The 12,496-nt window shown below is 40.8% G+C and overlaps 1 protein-coding gene across 2 annotated transcripts in view; it reads left to right on the forward strand.

The window, feature by feature from the left end:
• The window catches only part of TOP1 (DNA topoisomerase I), a 69,873-nt gene that overhangs the window by 50,962 nt on the left and 6,415 nt on the right, over positions 1-12,496 (forward strand). For both annotated transcript variants that reach the window (XM_068911992.1, XM_068911993.1), the window contains 7 exons: positions 2,028-2,143; positions 5,510-5,631; positions 6,362-6,484; positions 8,063-8,250; positions 8,890-9,034; positions 9,961-10,104; positions 11,460-11,645. In XM_068911992.1, the coding sequence (XP_068768093.1) occupies positions 2,028-2,143; positions 5,510-5,631; positions 6,362-6,484; positions 8,063-8,250; positions 8,890-9,034; positions 9,961-10,104; positions 11,460-11,645 (1,024 nt within the window). The remainder of the gene's footprint in view (positions 1-2,027; positions 2,144-5,509; positions 5,632-6,361; positions 6,485-8,062; positions 8,251-8,889; positions 9,035-9,960; positions 10,105-11,459; positions 11,646-12,496) is intronic.

Here is a 12,496-nt window from a genome sequence, read left to right on the forward strand (position 1 = left end):
ACTTTGATATTTCTGGGCTGCTGAACATGGCTTTAGAAACTACCACAGGGTCTGACATTTACTTGTAGCCGTTCTGATGGACGCAACATGCTTTACCTATCTGTTTAAACAATTACCTTTCTAGTCCTCCTTTTATGTGCTTTCTCATTAAGAGAATAGAACAGATAGAGGAATGGAATTTCCTATCAAGTGAATAGCACGATGGTAAATTTAAAAAAAAAAAAAAAAAAGGAAAAAACTGGAAAAGCAGAAATGACAAATCTAAAGCAGTAGTTACTACAAATGATCCTCTCCTTTTGTTTTACTGAAATAAAAATATTCTGTGTTAGAGAGAACTTTTTTCTGGCCGGGATGAGGTGAGTGTTTGAGGAGGGTCGGTGGGTTTTTTTCCCTGTCTCCTTTTTTTTTTTTTTTTTTCCTCCCACTGTAAGGAGCTTCGGAGTAGAAGAACCTAGACTTCTGTTTTACAAAATATTTATATTTTTATCTTCCAATTAATTTAGAAAATAATCATTACAAGTGTAAATATTTGGGATCTAGGCTTCAAATGTCAATATTACAGGTTTTTATCTCAACGTGGTTCACTCAAGCATTCCTCCCAGCCAAGGGCTGATATCAAACATGCAAGTTCTTTGTATTGACATGTGGAGTTTTGCACTTTTCCTTTAAAGATACTGCTACGCTTCTCATAAGAAAAGGTCAGGTGTAGTGTTTTGGTCAAAGATGATGACTTTCTAGCTGTAGCTACGTCCCATATGACTGCTGCCCTTCAGTGGTGCCTCTATGTCAAGAATTCATGAAGCATTTTGAGTACTTCTCCCCCTAGGAGAAGCTCTTTTCTCTGTATAATGCTTATCTTCTGTACAGTGACCCTGTTATCTAATTAGGAATGAAGTAATCGACATTTATTTATGCGTCACACTGAGATGTATCCAGTACATGCGTATGTCTTTTCTCAGCTGCTGTTGCACCTAGGATGAAACTGCTCGTAGGGCTGACGCTGGGAGAAAAAGAATTGGCATAAGGAAGCTTAAGCTTTTTCTTTGTCGTGGCTGCTCAGCAGAGTTGTCTGGGCAGTTTAGAGATTGAGTAGCGTGACAGATTGATGATCTTCCAGTTGATTTAACACTACAGTGAAGTAGCCTATCTCAGCAGGGAATCCTGTGCCAGCAGTGTGTAGCAGTAATGTTCTAGTAATCAAGAAAGTGTAGCAGCAGGGAAGGAGTGTCTGTGATGTGGGGACAGGGTACTGGGAATTGGGGGAGGAAATTGGCCTTCAGGGACCCCTTTTCTCTGCGGATGATGATGCTGTGAATTTGTGCAGTTGGAATATGGGATTGGTGGGTCCTACCTTGCCATGTTGTGATACTTAATACGTGATTTGCAAAATGTTCTTACAGAGGAGCTTTAAGGCAAGTATGCTTTTTTCCTTTGCTAGTCTGCTTTCCTCCAAGTATGTTTTTATTGTTTAAAGAATGAGAATGAACTTAAAATGACAGAGCAGCTTTTAGTATTTCTCTTCTAAACAGGTGGGTTCTCATTTAGGCTGTAAATGAACATCTGTTTCTTTATTATTTCTGCTTTTAATGGGATACCTGTCCAGATCTGAAAGCAGCTGCATAATTTACTAGAATTGGTTAGCTCTGCTGAGCAGGCCTCCTGGACCTGACTGGTGTTAGATCACAGCTGACTCTGGTTAGGTATGATCCTAGCTGCTTTACAAGATTTTTCTAAGTTCTCACCTTTCTTCAGCTATGTGTTTTTGCATTTGTCTGAGAGGAGCAACTGATGGAAGATGACAACTGGGGTGTCATCAGATACCTGCAACCCGAGGTGTTTTGTTCATAGGTGTTGCTGTGCTTTTCGAAAAGATGATGACACCATGTGTTGAGTATTTGTACTTGTTCTGTGCATGACAAAATAATGGTTGTTTCCTGGTTTTATGTAACATATTCTTATACCGATATAATAATGAAATGATGACTGGGAGCTAAAATTGTATTGATTCATACTGCTGTCTCTTGAAGGTGGGAAGAGGAACGCTACCCTGAAGGCATTAAGTGGAAGTTCCTAGAGCACAAAGGTCCTGTATTTGCCCCTCCATATGAACCACTGCCTGAAAATGTCAAGTTTTACTATGATGGTGAGTTAATCTGGGTTTCCAGTGGCTAGGACCAGAAATAAATATTTTTTTTTAGGGTGTTGTGGCATTCTTCTGGGGCCTGGAGGGATGAAGAGGTGGTTTTATGTTAGTGGTTGGCTTAAAAGAAGTTCTTTAACAGCTAAGAAAAAGAAGGATCTATAGAAGTAAGGGGAAAGCCTGCTGAGCTGTGTTGATTGATATGGAAATTAACTTGTTCTCTCTCTATTATAGTGATAAATCGCTCAGCTTGCTTAGCTGTGAGTGTGTCTTATACCTGAGAGTGGCAGTGTATAACTGGTATAGTCCATAATTGTAGCTAATCCTTCAATCTTCTTCCTTCAGTCTCATGAATTGTAACCTTCTGTCATCTGTGAAGAAGTTCGTGATTACTTGGTTGGCATGACTGGGATAAAAGACAATCGAATTTTAATACAGGTGCTTAGAATCTTGTAGGATTACATGGAGTCAACCTGTCGTCAAGGACACAGCCCTTATGTGTAACTCGTGGTCCCACCTGCCAGCCATTGCATGTGACAGAACTAATTGGCATGGGATTGGAATATGCTGGGCTGACTGGTTGTTAGAGGCTAATGTGGAAGGGATTATATGATGTGATGCCTGCTGGAGACTGGACTTGATGACCCGTGTCTTTCCTTTTAGCCCTGTGATCTTGTTAAATGAAGGATCAAATTAACCCGGGATTGAATTAAGTGAGAGGCATTTGAGTGGATGAAAACATAATTTTTTGATGAAGGGGGCATCTGTGCATGGAACTATTCCGGAAGCAACACACCATTTTCATGGGGCATGGCATGTTTTTAAATACTGAGAAATAGGTGGGATTCTTTTTCAGTGATAATGTAGTGAGGTAAACATACAATATCTTATTAAAGGTTGTCTCTAAACAAGTAGCTCTGTGATCAGGTTGTCTGGTTTCCTACAGACGTCTTTCTTGATGTTAGATTAAAGCATGATACAAAGTTGGTGGAAAATTTTCGTCTATTCAAGAACGTATGAGAGATGTGTCTCAGTGTCAAGGGGAGGGGTGAGTTTATGCTATAGCTATCCCCTCAGTGCAGGCAGTAATAAGCTTCTCTCCTATCTAGCCATCTGTTTCATAAAGTCCTGAGGAAGTGCAGGGTTTTTGCAACCTCTGTCTCCGCTGTGATAGAAATCAACCAATAGGCTCAAAAATTGTGGCGGGGTGTCGGGGGGGGGGGGGGGGGGGGCGGATTCTGATGAACAAAGCAATCACGTAAGTCTGCCTTGAGAAACTAGGCTAAAAATCAGATGTCTGATTTACCCAGCAGCTGCTGAGAGCTGCTGTCTGTGCTCACAAGGCATTGTCTAATTTCAAGATTATCCTAGGATGATTTGTAGAGTCCAATAATCACGCTGGGGCCAGCCTGCCAGCTGCCAGCTCTCACTGGAGGAATCCATCCCTTGCCTCGTGATTGCATCGCAGTAAGAATGCCTGTTCCTATCTAACATAATGACTGCCTGAGCTATTGTTAGAGCTTACAGCACCAGACTCGGAAAGGAGCTTGAAATGCCAAAGCCATCAATTAAGGCTTGGATATATGTTTAAGTGACTGTGGTTAAACAAGCTACTACTCTTAGGATAAGAGTGGCTTGAACTTGCACGCTTTTTGTAGATAGGGCAAGTTAAGAACATATGTGATGGCGGTTGCCTTCGAGTCATGGCAATGTGGTCTCTTCTGCTAATATATCCCTTGGTTGCTTTGTGGTTTTCAGCTTTTAAGTCAGATAACAAACGTTCAGTGCTCTGGAAAAATTCTCATCTCTTTTTTTTAGAAGATACAGCCTTATCACTGAGAGCCTTTTCAAACCTTTGGAAAAAGAGGAAATCAAGTCCAATGAGATCTACTGTAAAGCAATTAGATAAAAATGATTGTTGAGCCTGTACTACTGTTCAGCAATTGGAAGCAACTTTAGTCAGTTTAGCCCTGTAACGTGTTACTAACTGATAGGGTCTTTCAGGATAGACTTGCAGCCTGGAAAAAGTGTTTCCCTTGCTGTCTCTTCCTTCCCGAACTTCCTGTTATAAGCAAACAAATGCTGTATTTTAGGTTGGAGTTTAAAAATTGGCAGGGTTACTGTTGGTTTAACTTGTAGCGTGGGTTTTTTTCAGATCTTTGGGACCTTTTGCGAAGTTCTGCTTTACAAGGCTTTATAGATTTAAAAGCTTTATAGATAATGCCTGTGCCATGATTTTGGAGATCATGTAGCTTTTTTTAAACACGTAGTAAATCAAAAGTACTGTAGTTTTTTCCAATAGCTTGGAATCAACTCCAGCACTTCTTCCATTGACTTTTTGTGCAGTAAAATAGATGGTTTAAAAAAAAAAAAAATCCCCAAGTGTTGACTCTCTGCCAGCCTGTTGGGAGTCTAAATATTCCTCGCAACTGGCTGTAGATGTGAGGTGCATGCAAAATCCTTCGCGGAGATCACTGAGCACCTGATGTGTCATTGGGAATGAGATCTGGACTGAAAAGACATGCTTAATATGAATGTTAGATGTCGAATCCACAGCTTCAGTGTTGCAGCAGCAGCAGCTTTTCCCTTGTCTTCAAAAATCTTTTTCCTTGCAGCACTTTCACTTTGTACAGCAGTCTTGCAGATAAGCTGAAATGTGACCTTCTTTGTTCGTTGAGAGCTCAGTCTTACTTAAATACAACTAGCTTTCAAGCACGATTTGGAGACACAGAGGTGCGTTCCCATGATGAAGGCTTCAGACGATTAGCAGAATTCTGACACAGTTCCCTGCAGTGAAGGGGAACTAAACGTTTGGCATCGCTTTCAGCCTTTTCATGGTATATGTATAGTGAGGGCTCTTCCTGGCCAGAAATAGCTAAAGGCTAGAAGGGATGTTCCAGAGCTGTTTCTGTCTGTGGGTAGAAGAAGGATATGGGGATGGTATTTCATATGTCTGAGTGCCGGAATATGAAATATAATAAAATTATTTGTCTCTTCTACTTGAAGCAGGAGTTTCTCCCCAGGTGCATAGACATCACTGGGAAGTCTCAGCATAGGGCTTCCTGCAGGAGGCCTTTTTCGCTTTCCTGCCCTGCCTCTCTCTGACCTATCTCACGTTGGACTGGTATTACTTTTTCTAGGGGTTTAGATTCTAGAGGAAACTTTTTTTCAAAATGTTTATGATGAAAGTCAAGCAACTGTGGTCCTGTATTTCCTTTGCACGTCAAATTTGCCATCCCATATAACATCTTTGTAAAAAACTTTTCTGTGGTAAAAGTACAGTGTTTTTTAGGGTAGTTACTATTGTTTCTTTCAAGCTTCAATTCCTAAGTTTACCCTATGTTTTAAAAATAAAACCTTTATTTGTAGGTAAAGTCATGAAGCTGAGCACCAAAGCAGAAGAAGTAGCCACGTTCTTTGCAAAAATGCTTGATCATGAATACACTACAAAGGAGATCTTCAGGAAAAACTTTTTCAAAGACTGGAGAAAGGTATGCGTGTAGTCCTGGGCTGGAATGACTGACTGCAGACGTGACTAGTGTCTTCTCAGTGCTAGGCAGTGAAAAGGGACTGCCGTTCCACACACAGTAAGGTTAACTTGTGGCAACTAAAAGCGGCTGCCTCAGAGCTTAGCTGTGAAATTTCCATTTTATCCTGAAGCTTCACCAGGAAATGCCGTATCATAAATACCCTTTTAAACTAACAACGATCAGACTTTTCCCGAACCAATATTGCCTGTCATAGCCTTGGGTATAGCTGGTCTGATTCCTACATTCCTTGTTGAAGAGCCACCTTTATATTAGAGAGACTCCCCTTCCAAAGACCTGCAGAGCCAGAACTTCACCTCACATGACTTAACACGCCGTGATATAAAACCTTTAAAGCAGTGGTCGCAATTTTCTGAGATGGCTTTCCAGATTTCTTCGCTATACCTCAACAATCTCGGCCAGTGTTCAGTGGGAGAGCACTTTGAGAGGTGTGGCACTGCACGGTGGTCACAGAGCTCAGACTGCTGGAAGACTAGTGTCCCGTGTGCTGTACTTCCTGTCCTTTTCTCTTGGACCTCGGCTAGAGTCAGCGTGTGTAAGAATATGGGGGCTATCCGTTGTTCCTGTTTAAACTGTCTGGGGCAAGATGTGCTGCTCTTTTATGCATGTATGAAAACTTAAAGCACTACTTTTTCTTTTTTTTCTTTTTTTTCCTTTTTTTTTTTTTTGCAAGGAAATGACCTCTGAAGAGAAGAGCACTATCACCAACCTCAGCAAGTGTGACTTCACCCACATGAGCCAGTATTTCAAAGCTCAGACAGAAGCTAGGAAACAGATGTCCAAGGAGGAGAAACAGGTACCTGTACTAGGGAATTCTAGGAGACTTCTTAAAATGCTTAGCTGGCTTGTAAACATCTTTCTGTAATCACTCTTCTGCTTGCCTTGCCATTTGTAAGTCATCTTTTACTAACTTGCTAACTACTACTTTTGTGTTAATTGTTGGAATCTTTGCATGGTTCAGGTGGGACAAAGCACTGTGTTTACAGCTGAGTCTTCTCCCTGACTTGAAATTATATTGATAGCTCTAAGGCTCCTATCCTGCTTAAGCAAATAAAGAGAATTGGAGGTTATATGTATATGGAAGCATATTTACTCATGTAATGACTGCATCACAATAATGAGCAATAGCTACTCAGTTAAGCTGCATGATAGATTTTCATTTTGGCAGCTCCTTAGAGGGCAAGATCAGGGATGATAGAAGGGATGCAGTGAAGACATTAACAAATAAAATATATGGGATAATGGACATCAGGTCTCCATTTAATGCAGTTTTGTCACTAAAAATGGAGTTTTTCCTGTTTGCAGTGGCTTATGGGGAGAGTAGATAACTTTTGGATGAGTGTTCGGAGAGTCACTCCGAAGAAAGCTAGAAGTTTGCCCCATGTTCTCGGTCTTTTGCAATACTGCTATAATTCTCCTTGGAGTGAGGCCTCTAGCAGCCTGGAAACATGTCTTTGCGGGCAGAGGGATCTCACCAGAGTAGAAAGCTTGTGTCGTCTTAGTGTTTCCATTTGTTAAACACGCGTGAGCCTTCCCCAGTTCACATCGTGAACTGTGTTCCAGCAGAACAGAAGTGCCTTTTTCTGTTAGTTCTTTTAGCTGGTGCATCAGTGCTGTTTGTGGGCCAGATCCTTGATGGTTTAACTTGGGCTGCAATAATTTTATTTTTCACAGCCTTTTTCTTTCTTATTATTAGAGTTTAAGCACGAGTATTTAAGTATTAAGTGAAATCTCAGCCCTTTTATAGTTATGAGACCGCTTTCAATTTATGAAACCATTCGCTGACGAGGACTTGACAGGCTTTGAGCAGCAGACTAGAGCCAATCCTCTGCCTGCTTTCTGAGTTCAAACACAGAAGTGGGGGGGGGGTGTGGTTTGGGGTTTGGTTTTGTTTGTGGTTTTTTTTTTTTTTTTTTAAATAACAAAATGTAAAGTCCAGTGGACTTCAAGGGCTTACTCTGGGGCTGAATATAGACTATAAAGCAGAAGTACTGTGGTGGGGCTGCTGTACTTAGATTGCCCTTGTAACTGTTACATGTGGATAGAAGTGAATGAAGTGAACTCTGCTCCAAAAGCATAGCTGTCTTCAACTGCCTTGGTCAGTTCCCCTTAACTCGAGTTAAGACTTGAGTCTTTTACATATCTTTTCCCTGTTTCCTATTTCTTTTGCTGCATGCTTTTTATGAATGCTTTTCTGGACAGTCTGCTCTTTCCTGTGTGTTGGGTACAGCATTTGGCATGATGGAGACCTGGTTTTGAGTTGGGTGTTCAATGATAACGTAATGCAAACATCCAACGTTTCCTAAGTCTTAGCATGTAGAGATATGTAGTGGTGTTGGGCAACCTTATCATTTTTGCTTTTGGGTTTTCCCAGAAAATCAAAGAGGAGAATGAACGGCTATTGAAGGAGTATGGTTACTGTGTGATGGACAACCACAAGGAAAGGATTGCCAACTTCAAGATTGAACCCCCAGGTCTCTTTCGAGGTCGTGGGAACCATCCCAAAATGGGCATGTTGAAGAGACGCATCATGCCAGAAGACATCATCATTAATTGCAGCAAGTGAGCTTTGGGTGCTTTGCACCTTTTTTTGCTTTCTAGTTAGCTGTTTTGTTGGTGGTGGTGGGTTTTTTTAATCCTATATAGCTTGATATCAAATCTTTTAGAAATAAATGTGTTGCCTATCTTAGACATATGTGGATTGCAGAAACAGGACTACTGTGGGCTTTATGTAGTGCTTTTTCAGTGTATTTTCCTCCTCATTCCTACTGCCTGCATCTGTTGAAATTCAATCTTTCCTGTTAGCATTGCCAAAAATGAATTTCCTTCTAGATGGATTGTCCTACTTAATCTTCCTCGATGTCCAAGGCCAAAGTTTGGTGGACTTCTCCCCAGTCCTCTCCTGATAAGTGTAGCTGTTGAAGCATCCACAAATCAAAACTAGTCTTAGCCCATGTGTTCACGTGTACAGTTTAATTGTTTAGCAGACATATTAAAAGCAGTTACACTTCTGATCTTTGACTGTTCAGTTTGAGTCAGTGACACTGCCTGTGCAAATAATGTAGTTACTTTGCCTCAGTTTTCTTCCCTGTTCTTACCGTGTCTTGGTGTTCATTACTTCTCTCTGTTCTGATACTGTGGAAGTCTCTCACAGGGTTTTTTTGGTTTTTGTCTTTTTTCCCCTGTTTTCTAACTACACAGGGATTCCAAGATCCCTGCTCCTCCACCAGGACACAAATGGAAGGAGGTCCGACATGATAACAAGGTCACCTGGCTGGTTTCATGGACTGAGAACATCCAGGGTTCTATCAAATACATCATGTTGAACCCCAGCTCAAGAATTAAGGTAAAGATCTAGCTAAAAGATTTCTTACCGGTTGTGTCTCCTTATCACTGTTGTAGCTAACATCCGCATTTCCTTCTAGGAGTAAAGCTGTCCTGCTCTTTCATCCTCCGCTGTTAACTGAAAATCATAGGAAAGTCTCTGTGCTTCTGTTCCTTCTTGAAAAAAATGAGCGAATGCAATTGATGCACAGGAGAGTAGCTGAAATCTGTTACAAATATATCTATTTAAAAGCATTACTGTGTCATTCATAGTAGGAGTCCATTGCTGTCTGTAAACCTAAAAGGAAGCATTTTATCCAAAAACAGACTTGTTCTGATGGATCTTTTAACTCCTTTTGGCCCTGATAACGTACTCAAGTTCTAACCGTGGGCTGCTGATTAGTTATCGTGAAGTTAAAAACATTAGCCAGGTTACTGACTGAGAAGACTGAGGAGGGGTTCATGAATGAGGGAAACAAATCCTGCTATGGGAGCAAGTAAATGGTCAACGATCAGTCCCATGAAAGAAATGATGAACCCTTTGAAAGATAAATAGACTTCAGTTTTGGGCGTAAAATTTAAGTTCTTATGAAATAATTTAAGAGATTTTTCCTGGATTGGAAACAAGAAATATGCCCTACAAGTGTGGAGGATCTTTGTCCTTGGGGAATTCATGGCTTCTTTTTGCCATGGCTTGAATATGTAGTAGTAATAATGAACTGTTGATGTTGCTTTTAAATCTTATGGTTGTCTAATTACAGAGTTGAAAACTAGCATCATCTGCATAAAGCAGAGGAAAACCGTTTATATGTTGAGGAGCATGGAATGCATAAAATGTCTTTTCCATCTTTTTTTAGCAGTGAAATCTTAGCACTTCTGTACAGTGAGAGCATTCACTGCTCCTCTGCCTGTTTTCTGATGCTAACTCTATTCCAACTTTCTCTGCAGGGTGAGAAGGACTGGCAGAAGTATGAGACAGCTCGGAGGTTGAAGAAGTGCGTAGATAGAATTCGGAATCAATATCGAGAAGACTGGAAATCCAAAGAGATGAAAGTACGGCAGAGGGCTGTGGCGCTGTACTTCATTGATAAAGTAAGGCTCATTCCCCAGCACACTCCCTTTCCTTTCCTGTTCTGCTGGGCGTGCTCAGGACTGCTGAGTGTCTGAATTGAGCCCAGTTACTAAGGTATCCTGAGACTTCCTGGTGGGCAGGCTCCCATCTCCCTTTCCTTCTCATTATCTGGAAATTCAAAGCAATAAACTATTGTACTGAACATGGCTATTTCAGGCAGCATTGTTTTTGCTCAGGCAAAATTCGTGGCTTGTTTCTAAAATCTCCTAGTTGGGTTACTGGGAACTTTGTGTGGGCCTTTTGTCTCCAGGTGTTTCAGTTTTCCTGCTGGGAATTTCTGTTATTTTGTCACCTCTTAGTTTGAGGTCACAGTCATGAGTTTCATAGTTACGAGCATAAAGACTGTAGTTGTATTGATGAGTTTAAGCTATTCAAACTGGTTCCCAGAGAACTGTTGCCCTGCTGCTGTATGGCTTCTTGACCAACCGAATTAACAGTTTCTGTTCAAGATGGTTGGATTTAAATTGGGGAAATTTGATTTGAATAATTGGATTTCGTATGAACACTTCAGATTTTCTTCAACTATTACAGATTGGTTTAGCCAGTACTGTTAAAACACTTTTTTTTATAATGCAGCCTGTTGCAGTCTTTAGATTATTTATGTAAGCCAGAGAAAGCATCATATGCTATTTAAAGTGTATTTCTTTAGCATGTGATGAAGAGAGAGGATTTTATAAGATGAGCCATTGATGAACGTTTTTGTATCAGGTTGAATTCACGTGGAAATTGGCTTGATTTAAAAAGAATCAAATATTTTTTTTAAATGGATTTTCATTAATCAGTCAGACCTATCTTAAAGCTTGAGCTACTTAACAAGAGAAAGTCAGTAAAACATCTAAACCTAACCTCAAATATTTTTTGTTTAAGGGGTTTGGGTAGATTGGTAGAAGGCTTTTGGCTTTAGTGTAGGGTTATTTAAAGCATGTTTAAAGAGAACTTAAAGAGGTTTTATTGACACCAGAATTTTTTAAATGTCAATTTTAGCCACTCAGGTGCGTTTTCTCCCTTTTTCTTTTCCATGGCCTTGGACATGCACATTCCATTGCATTTCTTTGTCTTGAACTATTTTCATGCTTTCCTCAGTAACTAGCCTTTCATACCTCTCCTTTTCAAAGATGCTTTTTTTAACATCTCTGGATGCCCTTTGTAGAGTCATACGCAGGAATTGCTGATGAGTTAATGTGATGCTGAACTCAAAACGAAATGGGGCAGAGGGGACACCTTGATTATAGGCCACTGTCTAGAAGTTTCCACCATCCGTACTTTACCAGCATGGTTTGAAATGCTTACCTCTCTTTTCTTGGCCTAAATGTAGCTTGCTCTGAGAGCTGGTAATGAAAAAGAAGAAGGAGAGACAGCTGACACCGTGGGATGCTGCTCTCTCAGAGTAGAACATATCAAGCTGCATCCTGAACTGGATGGCCAGGAATACGTGGTTGAGTTCGACTTCCTCGGTAAAGACTCCATCCGATACTACAACAAAGTCCCCGTTGAGAAGAGGGTAAGTCATCTCCACAAACATATCCACAGACTGCATTGCAAAAAAAGTGGTGGATCCAGTCCTAGTGGCAATAACTGGATGCTTTGTCATTGGTCAGATACCTAGCCAGAAAGTAAGTCAGCTAATGTTCTTCTGCTTTTACTGGCAGTGTCTTGGGCTGTTTTTGGTATGACATAACCCAGCAACGTGATGGTTAACCGTTTTACTGCTCTTCCCTGTGGTCTCTGTGCTAAGAGCTGGCATACCGTAATTGTAACAGCTATGCTAAATGAGTTTCTTGGGTCTTGTTCTGATCCACAGCGTTGGTTTTGTCACCTATAGGTGGTAGACTTCTAGGCACAGATGACAAATAATAGCATAAAAGCCTTTGAATTACAGTGCTGGATGACACTGTTGTTAGAGTAGCAGTTAGGAGATTTGGGCTTGCATGATGCTAACTTTTCATCATGGCGTTTTTGTTCATGTTGGAGCTGTGCCCTTGCTGAGGTAGGTCCTGATTCTGGATACTCCAGAGCACACGGAATGAATAAAACATGGGTATCTGCAAACCAAGACTTCTTTCATAGGCAACATTATTTCCTTTATTTTTGTCCTCTGCCGGTTTCACATCTGCTGTAATGGAAAGCCCATTCCTCAGCATCAACTGGAAAATTCTATCCAGAAAGACTTTGTTTTTGTGGGTGTAACCACGCTTTGCATCTGGTCCGCAGCTCTGCGTTTAGCGCAGTGTTAAATACTGCATGTATAATACTGCAGTAGTTGTAATAACAAGCAGCAGTAAATGTTGACCTTCTGGGGAAAAAAATAAATGAAAGAAAAACTATGGCCACTGTAGAAATGAGCGTGTGCTG

The sequence above is a fragment of the Struthio camelus genome, chromosome 18 (genome assembly GCF_040807025.1).
Source record: "Struthio camelus isolate bStrCam1 chromosome 18, bStrCam1.hap1, whole genome shotgun sequence".
Taxonomy (NCBI): Eukaryota; Metazoa; Chordata; class Aves; order Struthioniformes; family Struthionidae; genus Struthio; species Struthio camelus.